General features: G+C 40.5%; 1 protein-coding gene and 1 gene segment (V, D, J or C); one reads left to right on the plus strand and one right to left on the minus strand.

Annotated features, from left to right (window-relative positions):
* Positions 1–2,545: 2,545 nt before the first annotated feature.
* LOC128601235 (uncharacterized) lies at positions 2,546–5,150 on the minus strand. 2 transcript variants are annotated; one of them, XM_053614267.1, is made up of 7 exons: positions 4,889–5,150; positions 4,449–4,790; positions 4,199–4,297; positions 3,323–3,415; positions 3,101–3,199; positions 2,941–2,978; positions 2,546–2,811 (listed from the first exon to the last, which is right to left on the minus strand). In XM_053614267.1, exons 1-7 carry the CDS (start codon positions 4,938–4,940, stop codon positions 2,692–2,694), a joined length of 843 nt encoding a protein of 280 aa, XP_053470242.1. In that variant the 5' UTR covers positions 4,941–5,150; the 3' UTR covers positions 2,546–2,691. The 2 variants fall into 2 exon arrangements, with proteins under 2 accessions (XP_053470242.1, XP_053470243.1); XM_053614268.1 differs by lacking the exon at positions 4,199–4,297.
* An 11,351-nt stretch (positions 5,151–16,501) lies between these two features.
* LOC128601513 (Ig kappa chain V-V region MOPC 149-like) lies at positions 16,502–18,134 on the plus strand. The segment is given in 4 exon segments: positions 16,502–16,553; positions 16,652–16,993; positions 17,208–17,243; positions 17,422–18,134. Coding segments are annotated over 4 exon segments (555 nt in total).
* Positions 18,135–21,565: the final 3,431 nt, after the last annotated feature.

Consider the following 21,565-nt stretch of genomic DNA (forward strand, 5'->3'; position numbering starts at 1 on the left):
CCTATTATTTTGGCCAATGTGACTTTATTAGTCAACACAGCAGAGCAGCGTGTTCAGCAAAGTAAGATTTAGTCGCTAGCAGAATGGAGCAGGAAGAAGTCGAGCACTATTGTAATCAGATACTCGAGTTTTTAATTCGAGAAGGCGATTTGTTTTTTACAGTGTAATGAACTCCAACACTTTTCCATTACAGAAGCGTTCCATAATCGACCAGAAGAAATAGGATTTCTGTAGCTGAGGTTTATCCAGGTGCAGCAAACACTCCTGACATCTGCCCTGGATAAATCTCATCAGCTCATCCTTCTGCATCTTAGCACTGTAACAGATGTTGGAACAGCTGGCTTATAGAGATTACTGCACACACACACACACACACACACACACACACACACACACACACACACACACTTTAACCACCTGGTGATGTGCTTCAGAACATCTGTGCAGTTATATGTCTGTACTAAAGAGTTTACGCTTTTGATAAAATAAGAAGCTCTGTAAACCAATGACTTTGCTAAGGCTTTTCAGATTTATTTAAATTATAGGAGGTGTTTATTATTTGTTTTTTCTTTTTTATTGCTTTTATGTTGATATGTTGTGTTAATGATATCGCATCCATGTATTGAATGTTTACGTTTAAATATAAACAGGACTGCACTAGAATGTCGCTGCATGCTACATTTACCCATAATCCCCCTCTCTGCATCATGACACAAAGACACAAAAACACATTAATGCAGAAGTTTAAACCAGGCTTTACTGTGTGTGTGTGTGTGTATGTGTGTGTGTGTGTGTGTAAGTGTGAACACTTAAGGGATGTGCTGCTACATGTATGAAGAGCCATCGTCAAACCACAATGCTATTTCTGTTAAACTGAAACATGTGATGTGACAGAGCGCTGCTGCAGCCAGTAACACTTCTTCACATGCATTAAGAGCGTTTGGATTGAATACTTGAGTCCACATCCAGAAATGATTCTGGTCCCGTTTGGGGGCGGGGATGAACATCACAGGTTTGTCTTCACATTGAAGAATTCCTTCTGAACCATGGATCGATTGTGCAGTTCCATACGTCACTTTTGTACACACAGGTTTGCAAAATGGTAGCCATTATATTCATCCTTTTCTTCTCAGGTGATGAAGAACAGCAGTTTTTGGAAGCACGGCATGTCATCATGCAGGAAAACCTGCAAAAGAGAAGTCATTCTGCTGTAAGAAGATTTTTAGCCAGGGAGGCTGATGCTGAGCCAAACTGCTCCAGTGCTGTGAAAGTACACCTCTCCCTTCCCACCTTACACTCTATAACAGTGCACTACATAAAGTTTATCCCAATATGCAGGCAATACATACTCTCTGTAGTGCTTCTGGCTGCTGAGCGCACTGCTCACTCCAATGCGAGAGGAAATCTCTGACACTGAAGCTGGGCTGTGGAGGCCTACCTGTCAGCCTCTTCATATTAGCTGCTGAAGGCAGAACAGGTTTGTCCGACAGGCTGGTCCTCCTCAAAAAATGTTAAGTCGGGGTTGAATTCAGGTCTCCCGAACACCTTTATTAATAGTCCAACCAACTGTGATACATTACTTAGTCCACTGGATCTAGTGGCACTCAGGAACTCATCCCACTAGCGAGATGGGCCAGTGTATTCCACTTTATTACACGTAACTTTATTTATGCAATTTAACGTTTGGATTTGACGTTTGAACTCCCTCCTCAGTTCTTTAAACACTTTAACAAGTTCAGTGCAGCTGAAAGTGCTGATGTAGTGCTGCGTCATTTCCCATCACGACTATTTGTAGACTACATACAGCCTTTTTACTGAGACTTTACATCTCATTATCAGTCCAGAGCTTCAAAACATCCAATCATCCAACCCCCAGCCCTGGAGATGTGAGGCGAACGTGCTAACCACTAAGCCGGTCATGAACATCACTCACATAAATGTCTGAATATAATCAAGGAGGACTATTAGGTACATCGATAATGGACTTTAACAAAATGATGACACACACAGTGTAATATGGCATTTGTGGAATTTATTAAGGAGGCACAATGTAAATTGTGTAAAAACATTAAGATAAAGAAAACCTCGACACTTCATCAGTCATCAATATACATTTCTAATGAAATTGAATATTTATTGCCTGGAGATTCATTTCAGGTTAAACAGTGGAATCTCATCAGTAATGCAGTAAACACTCGTCTTATACTCAGCCCTCTTAAAGGTCCTCAGTATTTCTGGAAAATTGTTCAAATGTATAAAAGTTTTACATTTACAGATGTACTGACTACTAAATGTTCAGATAATCTACATTAATTACGATATTCACCAGATTTATCCTCTTTATAAAACTCCTATGTTTCAAAGCAAAATAAATTAAAAACAAAAGTTAAAGCAAGATGTGAACCATGAGCCATCCTTTAATACTTTAACCTTCAGAATCAAACAAAATGTTCTTTTACATTCTAGAAATCATGTGCAAGAGAAAATGCTGAGAAAAAATCCCAAATATAAGACTTTCATTCAAGAAAGAAAGAAACAGCAGGATGTAGGATTTTGATCAGAAATATTTTTTAAAGCTTCATCCATCAAGTGAAGCAAATCAGTAGATGAATGATGTTAGGAGTCACCATGGAAACAGCAATAACACTTACATTTTGGTTGTGTTTCAAGTCTGAAGTCATTTGTCTTTATCTATTTTATTTTAACTTGTGCATAAACGTCTTCATGGCTCTTGTCTCTGGATGTTCTGGAGGATGAAGGTTTCTTAGCAAAACTCACAGCTGCATAGTTCAAGACATCTTCATCATCAGCCTGATAAAGAACAAGAGCCGTTATTGTGTAAATAGTTGTCTATTCGAATTCTCTGTGCATTGTGGATTGTAGGTCAGATGTGGATTTATTTAACAGAATAGAATCACAATTAATAGAAGACTGGATTACCTGATTGGTGGGAGTTTGATGGTTTCTTGATGAAGCACCTGAACAATAATACACATAAGTAAAGTTTAAATGTAGAAAGGATTCACATTTTGGTGACAAATTTATACAGTAACTCTAATAATAATAATAATAATAATAATAATAATAAAAGTAAACAAACCTTCTCTCTGATTTTTATATAAAACTCCAAGCAGAAACACGATTACAATAAGAGATATTATAATGGAGGTCGTTAAGACAATAATCCAAAAGTTGTCTCCTGAAATGATGAAAATGAACAACTTATATGAATACTGGATGATTTATTAACAGGAAAAGGTTTTAACTACAGAAAATTCTGTTATAGAAAGTGAAAGGAAGTTTATTTGATCAAAACTCTTACCTTTTCCATGGCTGCAGTTTGAATCCTGGCGTGTAACAGAATCTGTGTTGTTGTTAACCGTTCCAGGTGTAGGACAGTGTTTCATCTCTTCACCTTTACAAATACATTGGAAAAGCAGCAAATAAACAGAAATGATACGAAATATGAATAATGTGAAATATTCAACATTTATTGCATATATTCCCCCTTAGTTCCAGGTTAAAAAAAAAAAAAAGGGTAAAAAAAAAAACAGCCGTGTGTAATCCGTATCCTCGGTTTTGTAAACCGCCTTAAAGTTGGGTTTATATTGGACATTCGCTGTACATTCGAGCTTCTGTCTTCTATTTCTCAAGAAATAAACACACAAAAAGGACATAATGTGTATTGTCTTAATAATGTGTATTGAGTGGACATCGAACCAGTACATCTGAATATATTTTGAAATTTTCTCCCGTTAAAGCCCGGAAGCGGAAGCTGGCTTTGGGAAACGCAGGTCATCAACGCAGTCAGTAAAAAGTGCATGACTTGGGCAACTATATAAGATTTTTATATGGCACAATAAGTTTATATGTGTGATATAATTAATAATATATATATATGCTATAAAAAATTCTTTATCCGTACTGTATCCTAACACTGCAATAAGTTAGATATCCTGTTAAGTAGACCACTATAAACTTAGTAGAATCTTATACAGTTGCCCAGGTCATACACTTTTTAGATGGTCCCTTACTGACTCCATTACAATAAGGCGCTGATGACCTGCATTTCCCAAAGCCCGAAAACACCTTTGTCATCAGCGCCTTATAGTAATGGAGTCAGTAAGGGAAAAGGTTTTAACTACAGAAAATTCTGTTATAGAAAGTGAAAGGAAGTTTATTTGATCAAAACTCTTACCTTTTCCATCACTGCTCTTTGAACCCTCATTGGACCCTGTAACAGAATCTGTGTTGTTGTTAACCGTTCCAGGTGTAGGACAGTGTTTCATCTCTTCACCTTTACAAATACATTGGAAAAGCAGCAAATAAACAGAAATGATACTAAATATGAATAATGTGAAATATTCAACATTTAATGCATATGTACACATAATTCTGGTTAAAGTGTTGATCTGGAATTAGCAGGTTATCAGAGTAAAACTATTTACCTTCAAATTGCAGACGTGTTCCAGATGTGAACTTTAGTGCAGTTCCATCCAGTTCTCCACAGAAATATTCTCCTCCATCATCTTCTCTCATTCCGATAATGTTGAGCTCAAACTTCTGGTCATTTACAGTCATACTGAAGCGGCTATCTTTAAATCCCTCTGCAAATGTGTAGCCATTAGACCCGTAAAGTCTTGCAAAATACTGAGGCACTTTTCCAAAACTCTGTCTGTACCAAGCTAAATTATTTTTGTTTTTGCCCTTGCTCATGTTACACTCCATAGTTACATTTTCTCCACGCTTTACTGTTTTCACATGAAGCTCCTTGATGTCAGAAGTGTTTCCTGTAAAAAAGTGTTTAATATTTAATGTTTAATGTCAGTAAATGATTAAAATGTGAAATTTTACTATTTTAAATGAAAGTTTTCAAAATGTTACTCACCAGCTGTGCAGAGAGAAAAAAGAGAGTAAAGCGCGACAAAGAGTGTGATCATCGTTCCTGTTTAGACAAAGTGATAGTGAGGTAATGAACTTGTGAGTTCAGTAGAAAAGCAGGTCCAGACTCACGCCTGATTGGATGTTTTGAAGCTGTGGACTGATTTGATTGGTCCATTAGCTGTAATGAGATGTGAAGCTCACAGTGAATTCTTGTCTATTCTGATGCTGTGATGAGTCACATGACTTTACAGATATGATATACTGGAGCTCTATCAGTCCTGTGTGCTGGAACCTCTCTGATAGAAGAAGTTTAATGAAGTGCTTTTAGGTCAGCAGATCTAACAACCCCAAAGAGGAATAATGTGTAATCCCGCTGTGGGGGAGGGGGACGCAGTACAGTTTCAGTATGGTCCTTTCACAAATCATTTGTCTAAGGTAGAACCTGGAGTGAGCGTATATACGGGGTTTTACGGTAACCATCAGAGACTTGGGGGGGGGGGGCACATCTGTATTATTTAAGATGTAGACACTAGAAAGTTTTCATGCAAATTAAACACTCACCATCACGGCGTGGTCCGGGGGTCACTGTGTGGAGGAGGTGAACTTACTGGATAGCTGAGTGAGGTAGCCAGTGAGGCCAGTACACTTCCAGTTTCAAGTTTGGTGATGTTGGGGAAAGGGTTGTTATTGTCAGTGGAGGAGACAGAAGGCCTTATTGATAAATAAAACCACACTTTGCTAGGACTTGAGCAACGTTACTGTAATGAGCCTAGAAGCAGTCATGAGAGTGGACTCGAGTGTTCAGTCCAAGTGTGACAACGCTCTTAACACATTTGTAGAAGTGTTACTGGCTGCAGCAGCGCTCTCTCACATCATGCAGTTGTTTCAGTTGAACAGAAATAGCATTGTGGTTTCTGAGTTTCTGAGACTGAGTGTTTTAATCAGCAGCTCACACTGACTTCTTTTGGGTCACTTCAACAGTCCAAATGTCTTCATGTTAGAATCTCAGGCTAAAACACAAAAGAGCTGGAGTTCATTCATAAAAATGTCTCTAAAAATATCATGTAGAATGTCGAGAGCACTATTTATTCAAACTGTGCTAGAGACTGTGCTCTATCTGTGTGAGGCCTGTTATCCACCCTAAAGGACATAACAACAGAGACAGAACTGGGATTAATTCAAGTATAATCTCACACCTTTGGGTAGATTTGAATCATGTAATGATTAACCTGTATAAAACATGTCCAAAATTATTTATTCAGAACGTTTAGACAAAGTGCTGCTGCAGTCTATGAGTCCGGCAGTTTCAGCACCTTTGATGTGGTAAGAACCTTAATGGCCTCACGCTGGTGTTTGGTTTGAGACGTTTGTCCTCTAGTTTCCATCTCACACCAGAGAGTGTGTGTCAGTGTTAATGGAAACAGCACTGTGGGTTAAAGTGAGAGATATAAACTAAAGAGTTTGATTCTTTCTTTATCAGGGCTGTAAGAGATGTTAGACTTTTATAAATCCAGTCATTAAAACATTTCTGGTTAAAGGTTCAGTTACTGAAATGTCAGTAATGAGTATAATGAGAATAATTTAAGATCCAGAATTAATACAGTTCATCACCTTGACACAGTGATTGTTAGCGTCTTAATCTAAGTTTATTTGTGTAATGAGTGTGTTGTAGTGACCAGCGCATTCACACCAGAAGGAGAGTTCTTTATTAAACAATGATAACTTCCACTTACACCTGACTTTAGCAAGACTACTGATCTGGCAGAATCCAACACGGCCACACACACACACACACACACACACACACACACACACACACACACACACACACTCACACACAGTGGCGTGTTATTGACAAGTTTTCTAATTGATGGCAAGATCCCACTTTGTTCCGATACCGATACTCGTTCAATATTGTTTTCTTTAAAAACTACTAATCTTTATGTAGCAGTACTTCCTACTTTTGATGTAATCTGGTAGGAGAGGGGCGTGAGTTTCAATTACGCTCTCGGTTGGTGGAGTATAAAGCTGCCATAGTGACGCTATACGTGTGTGTGTCTTCCTAGTGTCATTGAGTGCATCATCATACTTCCGGCGTGGCGTGTGAACTCCCGAGAGGTAAGAGCTGCATGTTGTTTGTGTCATGCAGGGTTACATGGGTTCATTTCATTAAGGGGTGGATTGAGGAGCTTTGCGGAATGCTTTCAGCCACAGCCATCTCCATGGAAACGCGTGTAACCGTTGCGTTTCCTGGGCCATGTGAGTCGCCATTTAACAGGTATGTCGTTATATTGATTTGAGGTTTAAGACCGTGTGATCATTCAGTAATATTCTGTGTCTGTTTTTTTCCCCAATAATTGCGGTGGCCAGCTGCAGAGGATCAGTGTATCCCCGTGTTGTGGTGGTGGGTCTCTTGCCTGAATGCGGTGTTCACTGTGAGGTGTTGCGTGCTGTGGTGTGTGCTTGTATGAATACTGTGTCCATCGGATTAGGAGTGCCAATCCCCAATTCTGAAGTGGTAACGTCCATGTGTGTTATTCAGGTGATTTATTTTGTTTCTCTCCCCCTCTGGATGTGTCTTAAATAAAGCTTTTTATTTTTTTTATCCAGCCAATGTCTGATACCTGACTCAACCCTTATAGTGGCAACATGCGCCGTATGTGGCAGGACATTAAGGCCATCAGCAACTACAGGACAACATCACTCATCTGTGACAGTGATGCCTGCTTTGCTCGGTTTGAGGTGCAAAATGATGTGACTGCGAGGAAGACCACCCCTCCTACCAACGACCAGGTGCTGTGTCTAACCACGGGTGATGTGAGGAAAACTACGCAGAATCAACCCAGAGAAAGCTGCTGGACCAGACAACATTCCCGGCAGAGTACTCAGAGAATGTGCAGATTAGCTAGCAGATGTTCTCTCTGACATCTTCAACATCTCCCTGTCGTTCCAACGTGCTTCAAGGCCACCACCATTGTCCCCATGCCGATGAAGTCCAGTGTCCTGCCGCAATGACTACTGTCCCATTGCACTCACACCCATCATTATGAAGTGCTCCGAGAGCCTCGTCATGAGGCACATCAAGACCCTGCTGCCCCCCTCACTGGACCCCCCCCTGTAATTCGTGTATCGTCCTAAATGCTCAACAGATGTAGCCATCGACACCACCGTACATCTGGCCCTCATCCCCCGGACAAGAAGGACACCTACGTTCGAATGCTGTTCATAGACTTCAGATCAGCATTCAACACAATCCTTCCTCAGCACCTGCTTGGAAAACTGAACCTACTGGGCCTGAACACCTCCATCTACAACTGGATCCTGAACTTCCTGATTGGGAGAATTTAGTCAGTCTCGATTGCGAACATCATCTCCAGCACCACCACATTCAGCACGGGGCCCCCCAGGGCTGTGTGCTCAGTCCAGTGCTGTTCACTCTGCTGACTCATGACTGTGCAGCAATGCACAGCTCCAATCACCTCATAAAGACCACCGATGGTCGATCTCATCTGCAAGAACCACGAGTCAGCATACAGAGAGCATGTTCAGCAGCTACCAGACTGGTACAGAGCCAACTTCCTGTCTCTGAATGTGGACAAAGCAAAAGAGATGGTTGTTGACTTCAGGAAAACACGGAGCGACCCCTCTCTGCTGAACATCAACCTTTCCTCCAGAGTCCTGCTGGTTCCAAACTTCTTTCATTTACGGATCATGGAGGCCACTGTGCTCAATCGGACCTTCAACGCTGCAGAAATGTTTCTGTACCCTTCCCCAGATCTGTGCCTCGATACAATCCTGTCTCGGAGGTCTACAGACAATTCCTTGCACTTCATGGCTTGGCTTGTGCTCTGACATGCATTGTTAACTGTGGGACCTTATATAGACAGGTGTGTGCCTTTCCAAATCATGTCCAATCAACTGAATTTACCACACGTAGACTCCAATCAAGTTGCAGAAACATCTCAAGGATGATCAGTGGAACCAGGCTACACCTGAGCTCAATTTTGAGTGTCATGGCAAAGGGTGTGAATACTTATGTACAAGTGCTTTTTTTGTTTTTTATTTTTAATAAATTTGAAAAGATTTCAAACAAACTTCTTTCACATTGTCATTATGGGGTATTGTTTGTAGAATTTTGAGGAAAATAATGAATTTAATCCATTTTGGAATGGAGTACTTTGACTTGCTACGTATATATAATATATATAATATAGATCAGATCACCAGTCTGTCTTTACCCACTCCTGATCTGGAGTCAAAATGATTACTTTTTATTTCCTTGTATGGGTTTATGACAATGAGCAGTCATACACACTGTAAGCCAAAGGTATAGAAGCAGTCAAGTTTTTTTTAAAGGTTCCAAAATAATTGAACAGTTAAGGCATATTTCCAACAGAACAGAATATTAGACATTTAGTGTAAACTAGTGTAAAAAAATCTGTCATATTTCAGTGAAAATATTTTTCCATATTAAATGCATTATATTAGAAATGATAGTCCCATGACCCTGAAAAGGAGTTAGTGTAGTGGGGTGTGTGTCGTGGTTAAAACGTCACCCTTATTAACTACGTGGCCAATGGGCTCTGTCCCTACCACAGTATATAAATGGTTGTTAAGGCCTCTCAGAATGCGTCATGGTCGAAAACCCGCCCCTTCCTTTCGTTGCTACGGACTACAGAGTGTGATGTTGGGCTACTGAGACTGGGTGTGGGTGTGATGTGCTGCCCACAATCAGTGCGCTGTGCTGTCAAGGCTCCCAACTGTGTAGCATGGTAATTTAACGTACCTCCGGTCGGAGCGCCAGCTGTCGTCGTCACAACTATTAAAGACGCTATCATGACTTTCGTATGTACCATCGTGAGTATCATGTCATCGGATCACGAATCCTCGATTTTGCATGCGTTAAGGCGGGCCGAGTGAGATGTGGTCATATCGGTATAGCCCCTCCCCCTCACTCGTGGAGCCACGTTGCTGTTTGGTTTTGCTGTTTGGTTCTGCTGCTTTGTTGTTTGGTTGTTTTGATTTGTCTTTATTGTTTTATGTTCTGTTTTGTTATTTTGCTTTGTGTTGGTTACTGTCACTGAGATCGGTTTTCTGTCATTCAACTGTGTTGTAACAGTCTTTATCAGTTATGCTGATACTGCTATGTGGTAGTAGTGGTTTTGGTCAGTCTTGGTAAACTTGCTACTTGGAATCAGTTTGATTGTGGGTTATCTGTGTTTGTTTTGTTTTATTCTTTTGTTTATCCATTTTGTGTATATTGTAATTGATTTTGTGTTTTGCTTTCTCCTTGTAGGAGCTGAGTGTTTCCTGAGGCTGGGGGGGTTCTTGGCTTTACTTAATTAAGGGTCGTCATTATTGCTGTGTTTATTTGCAGAGAATTTTGTGGGTATGATTCTGATTAGTGGGGTGCTTTTCCCTTTTGGATAGCTGGTGCTGTCGTACTAGCCTGCCCTTCATACAGGAAGCCTCAGCCCTCCTATGATTATTGTTAACTTGTGACTGTTTTATTTGAACAATGCCTGACTGTGTTGGATGTTTCTTTTAAAATAATTCTTGGCCAGTCTTTTTAACTTTAAAATAAAATGTATTTTTATATAGAAACCCAAGCCTCTTGCCTGTTCTAAGTGGAACATACCTCCGTGTCTTTATTTGGGTTATTTCCCTGTTTTCTCAGGGTGGTGTAGTTGGTAGAAAATGAAACAAGTGAGCCACTTTGCTACACGTGGCGTACTTTTTATTTTCCCCATTTCTTCGGGGTGGCGTAATTGGTACAAAACGAAAATAAGAGCCACATTGCTACATAAGCAGTAGAAGATGGATGGATGGATGGATTGTACAGTCTTTGCTGATAAGTTACAAAGTCATACTTTAGAATAATTTGTTTAGGAGCATCTGAATCTGGCAAATAACTTTTATTGCATTTAGGCATACATAAAAAAAGTTAATAAACAAATTAGGAAGAAATGACTTGTACACTACTGCTGTGGATATTAAGTCAAACCATTTTGTTCAAACTTCAGCCTGATCCATAGAGTAGCAGAAATTTATGGCACCTTATGAATACCATGTGAAGGATTAAGTTGACTCGTCACTTACAGTTACAAAGACATGTCCTTGTGCAGGATCACCTTCACACCAGCACTGGCCCCTCTTCTCCCGTGTCAATGTATAAGAAAAGGCAAAAAGTAATATAAGATATATAAGAATATATTTATAAAACATAAGACATTATAAGGAAGAAACATAATAATATTTTTTAACAAGGTCTGCCATTCAGCCCTCTTAAGTGTAAGAACATTATCAGTATTGTACGGCAGGTGGGACAGGAGTTAGCTTTCAGATGTCAGATGAAAAACAACTTTTTGAGTCACAGTGCCAAACTACTGCAGAATATTTTGATCCTTCTTTTTCAGCCTGAAGGACTGGCATTTATTTCATAGACAGATGGCACAGCCATATACTTGGTCAGAGGATTTAGGAATTTCTTTAAGAAAAGTTAATTGTTTTTGTTTTTTTATCATAGCTTCAGTTTGTATACTTACTTCAGCATCAATAAAGTCTAAACAAAGACTATAGATTTGTCTTTAGCACTGCTGAATATTGGCTCATTTCTACTTTGGAAACTTGAGGATACACACTTCCAGATTCAGGTGAGAGAGATTTCTGGTGTGTGTTAACACTGACAGGTGTGTAAACTCCACACACACACTGAGGACACCACCGATTAGAAATGGATTTAGAAGACAAGTGTATGACTGCGTGTACAACTCAATACTAATATTTCATTAGACAGATACCAGCCGCTAGCAGCAAAAACAAAATGGTGGATGGGATAGTGGAGAAAAAATATCGGATATCGAATCCTGTAACTGATCGGGATTGGATTTTGGAAATCAAATGTATTTTTGGAACTGGAAATGTTTATTTGGAAATAGACTACAATGTATTTTCTTTTGTTAGGATTGAATTTATTCTATTTGTACTTTATTATATTTATAATGTAAATGATGTTGAACTGTGAAGTGCTTCAGTAAAAACAAACATATTATAAAGCTTAGTAGTTTGTTTTTAAAGAAAACAATATTGGATGAATATCACTATCGGAAACTGTCAATAAAAAATACCTTTCAATTAATTAAAACTAAATTTAAGGACATAAATATCCATGTAGCACTACTCCTGCGTTGGGTCTGGAATGAGGAGAAGGGAGACAGGCTGGGGACAACTCAAAAAGTCTCTTTATTCTCTCTTTTGTTTACTTTCAATTTTTTGCAAACTGATTTTATTTCTCAAGACACACACACACACACACACCTCTGTCCTGCTCAGCTCTCACTCTCCTGGGGCTCTTTATCTGTGCCACCACTTATTGAAACACAGAACCCTCATTTGCCTAATTCTGCAAAGGTGTGTAATCCTTACTGCTGACCATCTCCAGCTCCGCCCTCCATTCACAAACTGGCACTCAACCACGCCCCCGCTTCCACATTCCTCCACCACTCAACTCAGGACGGGGACCGGATCTGGCACTCCCTTTTTAGTGAGATCAGTCAGTGGGCTGGTGACATCCAAATAATTAAGTACAAACTGTCTCACCTCCTTTTTGGTCTTGTGTCTCAGGCAGGCCAGAATTGTTGCAGTCTTATCAATTTGGGGACACACCTGCCTATGGCCCAAGTGGAATCCCAGATGCCATAATTCCATCCGTCCAATCGCATTCTTCTTTGGGTTTGCTGTGAGTCCCACCCATCTCAACGATAACAGGACAGCCCTCAGATTCGGCATGTGTCGCTGCAAATCATTGCAATAAATAATAATAATGTCATCTAAATAGGCAGCAGCATAGGTAGCGTGAGGAAGGAGGATTCTGTCCATGAGTCACTGGAACATTGCTGGGGCTCTGAACAACCCAAAAGGAAGGGTCACAAACTGGTGCAACCCAAATATCCAACTATGTTGATTATTTTTCAGACCTCTCCTGGAGACTAGGATGTGGTAACACCTTCATAACACTTAAACATAAGAAAACAAAACAAACAAAATAATAGCTTATAAAGGAAAAATAAGTGTAAAAAATAGTTATTGAGCATGCATGTTTCTTAATGGTGTAATGTGTCTCTGAGTGTCAGGTATCAGGGAAGGAACTCTGGACTCCAGTTCCCAGCAGCCACTGCACCACACTCATCAGTCACATGACCACCTGCACTTGTATTCACTTCCTGGTTAACGAGCACACTTATATATAGTCACTGTTTGCACTGCTTCCTTGTGTCACGTTGTTGTACTATGCTTTTGTCTATGCTGCCGTATTTAGTTTTTGCCACAGTGTTTATGTTTGTTGTCGAGTCTTTTGTTTATTGGTTATTAAATGCTTGAAAATCCGCAATTGCATCCGTATCCAACTTCGTAATGTGACAGAACGTGAGACTGACAAATGGATGCAGCGGAATTGTTCAGGGTCCAGGAGTCCCGGTACAAGTGGGAGCCTTTTAACTGTTCTGGTACCATCTCCCACTCTCCCTCCCCTATTGTGGATCTAGTCCAGCGTACCAAGTCAACAGAGAACGTCAGTCAGCCTCCCTGCTCGTCTGAGGATGCCCCTCAGCCTTTCTGTTCAGCTGAGGACGCCGCTCAGTCGCCCTGTTTTGCTGAAGATATTGCTCCGCGTCCCGGTATGTCCGAGTGCTCCACTTTGTTCTCCTGTTTTGTAGAGGACGCTTCTCCGTCACCAGTATTTGATGAAATACGTTGCTCCGCATCCTGACATGCCCAAGTGCGCCGCTCTGTTTGCCTGCACTGTGCTGAATGCCGAAGTGCTTTCCTGCTCCGCTGAGGACCTCGCCATGCTTTTCTGCTCCACTGAAGGTGTTGCTCTGCTATACTGCTCAGCTGAGGACGTCGCTCCGCCTTCCTGCTCGGCTGAGGACGTCACTCCTCTTTGCTGCACTCCATATGTCACTCCCTCTTCCTGCTCCACAGAGTGCATCGTTTCTCCGTCGTGCTTCGCAGAGAGCATCGTTCTTCCCTTTGGCCTCGCGGAGAACCTCGCTCCCCTCTCTGGACTCGCGGAAATCTTGGCGCTTCCCTCTGGCCTTGCAGAGAACTTTGCTCCCCCTGCGGACCACGCGGAGAGTGGCACTCTCCCTTCTAACATCATGGGGAACATCGCTTCCCCCTCAGGCTGCACCTTGAGCCTTGTTCCTCCCACTGACTGTGCAGTGGCCATTGCTCTGCATGCAAGCTGGGCCGGGGATATCATGCCCAGGTCTGCTGACACAGACAACCGAGCTCTGCCTTCCTGCCCAGCTGAGGACGTCGCTTTGCTTAACTATTCCACTGAGGACGTCACTTTGCTTTCTTGCTCCACTGAGGATGCCTCTCAGTCTTCTGGTCCAGCGGGGGACATTTTTCCCAGGGGGCCAGGACCGCCAGAGGGAGGGAGTGTATTTTGGCACTCTAGGAGAAGTGACCTGAGGGTTCGGTCATGTATCAGGGAAGGAACTCCAAGCAGTTCCAAGCAGCCACTGCACCATACTCATAAGTGACCTGACCACCTGCACCTGTATTCACTTCCTGGTTAATGAGCACGCTTATATATAGTCACAGTTTGCACTGCTTCCTTGTCTCACGTTGTCATACTATGCTTTTGTCTATGCTGCCGTGTTTAGTTTTTGCCACAGTGTTTCACATGTTTGTAGAGTCTTTTGTATTTTGTTTATTGGCTATTAAATGTTTGAAAATCCGCGTTTGCATCCATATCCAACTTCGTAACGTGACACTGAAATTCAAGTCCAAAGCATTAAACTTAAACACATTTCAGTAACTGAACCTTTAACCAGAAATGTTTTAATGACTGGATTTATAAAAGTCTAACATCTCTTACAGCCCTGATAAAGAAAGAATCAAACTCTTTAGTTTATATCTCTCACTTTAACCCACAGTGCTGTTTCCATTAACACTGACACACACTCTCTGGTGTGAGATGGAAACTAGAGGACAAACGTCTCAAACCAAACACCAGCGTGAGGCCATTAAGGTTTTTACCACATCAAAGGTGCTGAAACTGCCGGACTCATAGACTGCAGCAGCACTTTGTCTAAACGTTCTGAATAAATAATTCTGGACATGTTTTATACAGGTTAATCATTACATGATTCAAATCTACCCAAAAGTGTGAGATTATACTTGAATTAATCCCAGTTCTTTCTCTGTTGTTATGTCCTTTAGGGTGGATAACAGGCCTCACACAGATAGAGCACAGTCTAGCACAGTTTGAATAAATAGTGCTCTCGACATTCTACATGATATTTTTAGAGACATTTTTATGAATGAACTCCAGCTCTTTTGTGTTTTAGCCTGAGATTCTAACATGAAGACATTTGGACTGTTGAAGTGACCCAAAAGAAGTCAGTGTGAGCTGCTGATTAAAACACTCAGTCTCAGAAACTCAGAAACCACAATGCTATTTCTGTTCAACTGAAACAACTGCATGATGTGAGAGAGCGCTGCTGCAGCCAGTAACACTTCTACAAATGTGTTAAGAGCGTTCTCACACTTGGACTGAACACTCGAGTCCACTCTCATGACTGCTTCTAGGCTTGTTTGTGGACGGGGCTTATAATCACAGGTTTGCTGACACACAGAGGAATTAATTCTGAGCCATGGATCACTTCTGCAATTCCATACCTCACTTATGCGTATGCAGCTCTGCTGGAGGTTCATCCTTTTATCGTTTTTATTAGTTTCATTTGGTTCCAGCACTCAAGCAGCATGTCATCATGGAGGAAAACCTGCAAACGAGGAGCTGTTCTGGTGTAAGAAGATTTCATCCACGGAGGCCGACATGAGACGTGTGTATTTTTCAATGTTCTCAGTACAAACACTCGCAGCACAAGGGTGAGCTCATTACAGTAACGTTGCTCCAGTCCTAGCAAAGTGTGGTTTTATTTATCAATAAGGCCTTCTGTCTCCTCCACTGACAATAACAACCCTTTCCCCAACATCACTAAACTTGAAACTGGAAGTGTACTGGCCTCACTGGATACCTCACTCAGCTATCCAGTAAGTTCACCTCCTGCACACAGTGACCCCCGGACCACGCCGTGATGTTGAGGTGTTTAATTTGCATGAAAACCTTTCTAGTGTCTACATCTTAAATAATACAGATGTGCTTTTCCCCCAAAGTGTCTGATGATTACCGTAAAACCCCGTATATACTCTCACTCCAGGTTCTACCTTAGACAAATGATTTGTGAAAGGACCATACTGAAACTGTACTGCGTCCCCCTCCCCCACAGCGGGATTACACATTATTCCTCTTTGGGGTTGTTAGATCTGCTGACCTAAAAGCACTTCATTAAACTTCTTCTATCAGAGAGGTTCCAGCACACAGGACTGATAGAGCTCCAGTACATCATATCTGTAAAGTCATGTGACTCATCACAGCATCAGAATAGACAAGAATTCACTGTGAGCTTCACATCTCATTACAGCTAATAGACCAATCAAATCAGTCCACAGCTTCAAAACATCCAATCAGGTGTGAGTCTGGACCTGCTTTTCTACTGAACTCACAAGTTCATTACCTCACTATCACTTTGTCTAAACAGGAACGATGATCACACTCTTTGTCGCGCTTTACTCTCTTTTTTCTCTCTGCACAGCTGGTGAGTAACATTTTGAAAACTTTCATTTAAAATAGTCAAATTTCACATTTAAATCATTTACTGACATTAAACATTAAATATTAAACACTTTTTTACAGTAAAAACTTCTGACATCAAGGAGCTTCATGTGAAAACAGTAAAGCGTGGAGAAAATGTAACTATGGAGTGTAGCATGAGCAAGGACAAAAACAAATATAATTTAGCTTGGTACAGACAGAGTTTTGGAAAAGTGCCTCAGTATTTTGTAAGACGTTACGGGCAAAGTAATTACACATTTGCAGAGGGATTTAAAGATAGCCGCTTCATTATGACTGTAAATGACCAGAAGTTTGATCTCAAAATTATCGGAGCGAGAGAAGATGATGGAGGAGAATATTTCTGTGGAGAAGCGGAGGGAACTGTACTAATGTTCACATCTGGAACACGTCTGGAATTTGAAGGTAAACAGTTTTACTCTGATAACCTGCTAATTCCAGATCAACACTTTAACCAGAATTATGTGTACATATGCATTAAATGTTGAATATTTCACATTATTCATATTTAGTATCATTTCTGTTTATTTGCTGCTTTTCCAATGTATTTGTAAAGGTGAAGAGATGAAACACTGTCCCACACCTGGAACGGTTAACAACAACACAGATTCTGTTACAGGGTCCAATGAGGGTTCAAAGAGCAGTGATGGAAAAGGTAAGAGTTTTGATCAAATAAACTTCCTTTCACTTTCTATAACAGAATTTTCTGTAGTTAAAACCTTTTCCTGTTAATAAATCATCCAATATTTAAAGTTTTTTTCAGTGTTACTCCATTATATATTTCAGCTCCTGATGTTTATTATTTTTTTAAACAATTTTATTTTTCCATACAGGTTCCAGTTGTCCTGATCAGATGCATGTGCTGGTCTGGCTCTCCATTTTTAGAGTTGTAGTTCTTGCCTTCATGCTTCTTATCTTTCCAATAATCCTGATTGTTTTCAAATTAAGATCAAATTAGAAATTCAGATACAAATGGAAGAAATACTGATTTAAGGAGAAAACAGTGTGTTAGATTTAACTAGAGCTACTTGCTTATATTGTCCGTATATTGGAATGATTTTGGTCTAACTGTAATGTGGAGGTATTTACCAGCCGTACTTACAGCTGCATTTAAGGGCTCCTGAGAGGCGCAGTACAAAATCGTTCTCCCTATTGTCTCGGGTTCTAATCCTGACCATGCCACAGACATCCGTGGCCGGAAGTCCAAGAGAGCAAAATTGGCCGTGCTCTCTGGGAGGGAGGGACATACTCTCTCTCCCCTGTCAATCACGGCAACACCAGCCAATCATGAGCATCTGTGGGGGTGTTATGCTGCCCCCTGATGGTCAGAAGCTCGAAAAGATGCAGTTATCAGGATTCACGTGTCTCACAGGAAGCATGTGATAGCCTTCGCCCTCCCTGGTTGGTAGCTGTTGTGTGACAGGGGAGACCTCACTGGAGGGCGGGAACTGGCCATGAATAAATTAGGGAGAAATTCAGGGGAAAATGTAAAACTGCATTTAATTAAATAAAATCTAAATTGAATGTACAACGCAGTAGTCCTCTTTATTTAAAAGACTTTTCTTCATAACTTCAAAGAAAACCACATTTTCCTCATCACATTATGCAAATGTTTGAGAGTCCAGAGAGTCGCATTAGACATATCACACACAACTATAATGTAAAATAAAAATTTTATGCAAACTAGATCGTTGAAGTTATTCACAATAAACTTTGATGTTGTCTTGAGAAAGCCTTCTGAAGGTTTGAAAGTTGTACAAGCTTTTAATTTAATGATTTGGAAAGAGAAAGAAATACCTTGCTAGCATGAACTAGCATGTTTTGCTAGCATGTTTTCGCATGTTGCCGGCATGAATTAGCATGTTTCTACACAGAATATATAACACGAAATACCATGTATTGCTAGCATGTTCTAACATGTTGATAACATGTTTTAGCACACTGCTAGCATTAACTATCACTTTGCTAGCATGGATTAGCATGTTACTAGCATATTTTAGCACGCTGCTACAATGAATTAGCCTGTTGCTAGCATTAATTAACACATTGCTAGCATTAATTAGCACATTGCTAGCAATAACAATGTTATCATGGATTAGCATGTTGCTAGGATCAACGAGCATGTTGTTAGGATGAATTAGCATGTTATCATGGATTAGCATGTTGCTAGCAAGTTTTAGCACAAAACTAAAAATCTTAGCAAAATCTACCATTAAATAATCTTTCCATATTAATAACATGTTTAATACAGGTTAATCATTACATGATTCAAATCTACACAAAGGTGTGAGATTATACTTTAATTAATCCCAGTTCTTTAATTAATTGCACAAACTCATCAAATGTTACAAACTGTAGTGTGTCCAGCCCTGTCACATCCAACACTCGTTGGAGGAGGATGTTGGGGGAGGGGGACGCAGTACAGTTTCAGTACGGTCCTTTCACAAATCATGACTAAGGTAGAAACTGGAGTGAGTGTAAATATACGGGTTCTGAAAGGAAATTTTTCATATATTTCTGAACTTTCAAATTCACGCATTTACACTCGAGCTGTTACTTTTTTTTGTATAAATGGCTTATATTCCTCATAAGCATGCATTAAAACTCTAACTCTGCTTCGCTGAAGTATGCAGCTCGCTTTTTTCCGCCCTGGGTTTCCATGGTGACTCCTGAAATCGGCGATCCGTTGATAATGTCTTTATGTCCTCGCCGTGCACGCGCATCAACCCTGAGTTACCAATTGGAGGCTGATTGAACTAACTCCTAAACCGGTGTTCTGGAACCGACATACTCCGAGTAAGCAAGGTTTGGGTTAATCAACCGAGAGTTCAGGGTTTATGTGACGGTAAATTAACCCTGCTTTCTGGAATACACCCCTGGAAGATGATAACAGTGGCAGTCAGTGAAGCAGGGGGTGGATTAGGAAATCAGACAGTCGCTGGAGTGAAGACAAATTGGAAAGACCTTCAAAACAAAACAAAACGAAATCTTTCAATAAGTTCTCCATCTCCATGTATATCCAGACAGTTGGTGTGGTCTCTCATAATTGTTTCATGCCTGAAAAGCTGCTGATTGTGTAGCCTGTATGCTAGATTCTATCATTTTTATTTTCACCTTGGAAACTAGTCAAAAAAACTGTGGAGTGTATCCGTACCGAACTTGTCTCCCATTTCAAAAATGGCTTCTCTGTGCTTATGTCCTGGGGCGGTGGAGCATTAAATCCCCTCCAGAGGAGTACACCAGTCCTCCTGGTTCTCTACGTGTCCCAGCTGTAGCAGAAAGTGTCACGCCAGTCCATATGATACTGAATAACACAATACACACAGTACAGACAGAAGGTGATGCTGATACACACCCATTTCTCCTGTGAAGGACGTAGCCCTTGAAGAGGAGCGGGGAGATTTCATCCATCATTACTCTCTGTAAAAGAAAAACCTCTTTAACTGCACGTCTCACTGAACACATATTTATTCATTCATGCACTTTTATCATTTTTATTAAAAAAATATTGCCTTTTTGGTAAAAATGGTACACTGCTGTCAGCATTAACATTTCTGAAGTATCTGATTACAGTCGGCTTTTAGAGTTTGGAGAATAGAATTATATTTAAAGTTGACTCGATTTCAGCTACTTCTGCATTTAGCTACATTTAACTACATCAGCATACGTGTCTTATATATGCTAGTGATTTAGTTCTGAGGGAGTTTTGGCTGTTCCTATTATTTTGGCCAATGTGACTTTATTAGTCAACACAGCAGAGCAGCGTGTTCAGCAAAGTAAGATTTAGTCGCTAGCAGAATGGAGCAGGAAGAAGTCGAGCACTATTGTAATCAGATACTCGAGTTTTTAATCGAGAAGGCGATTTGTTTTTTACAGTGTAATGAACTCCAACACTTTTCCATTACAGAAGCGTTCCATAATCGACCAGAAGAAATAGGATTTCTGTAGCTGGGGTTTATCCAGGTGCAGCAAACACTCCTGACATCTGCCCTGGATAAATCTCATCAGCTCATCCTTCTGCATCTTAGCACTGTAACAGATGTTGGAACAGCTGGCTTATAGAGATTACTGCACACACACACACACACACACACACACACACACTTTAACCACCTGGTGATGTGCTTCAGAACATCTGTGCAATTATATGTCTGTACTAAAGAGTTTACGCTTTTGATAAAATAAGAAGCTCTGTAAACCAATGACTTTGCTAAGGCTTTTCAGATTTATTTAAATTATAGGAGGTGTTTATTATTTGTTTTTTCTTTTTTATTGCTTTTATGTTGATATGTTGTGTTAATGATATTGCATCCATGTATTGAATGTTTACGTTTAAATATAAACAGGACTGCACTAGAATGTCGCTGCATGCTACATTTACCCATAATCCCCCTCTCTGTATCATGACACAAAGACACAAAAACACATTAATGCAGAAGTTTAAACCAGGCTTTACTGTGTCTGTGTGTGTGTGTGTGTGTGTGTGTGTGTGTGTGTGTGTGTAAGTGTGAACACTTAAGGGATGTGCTGCTACATGTATGAAGAGCCATCGTCAAACCACAATGCTATTTCTGTTAAACTGAAACCATGTGATGTGACAGAGCGCTGCTGCAGCCAGTAACACTTCTTCACATGCATTAAGAGCGTTTGGATCGAATACTTGAGTCCACATCCAGAAATGATTCTGGGCTCGTTTGGGGGCGGGGGTGAAAATCACAGGTTTGTCTTCACATTGAAGAATTCCTTCTGAACCGTGGATCGATTGTGCAGTTCCATACGTCACTTCTGTACACACAGGTTTGCAAAATGGTAGCCATTATATTCATCCTTTTCTTCTCAGGTGATGAAGAACAGCAGTTTTTGGAAACACAGCATGTCATCATGCAGGAAAACCTGCAAAAGAGAAGTCATTCTGCTGTAAGAAGATTTTTAGCCAGGGAGGCTGATGCTGAGCCAAACTGCTCCAGTGCTGTGAAA

Source organism: Ictalurus furcatus, chromosome 25 (genome assembly GCF_023375685.1).
Source record: "Ictalurus furcatus strain D&B chromosome 25, Billie_1.0, whole genome shotgun sequence".
In the NCBI taxonomy this organism is placed as follows: domain Eukaryota; kingdom Metazoa; phylum Chordata; class Actinopteri; order Siluriformes; family Ictaluridae; genus Ictalurus; species Ictalurus furcatus.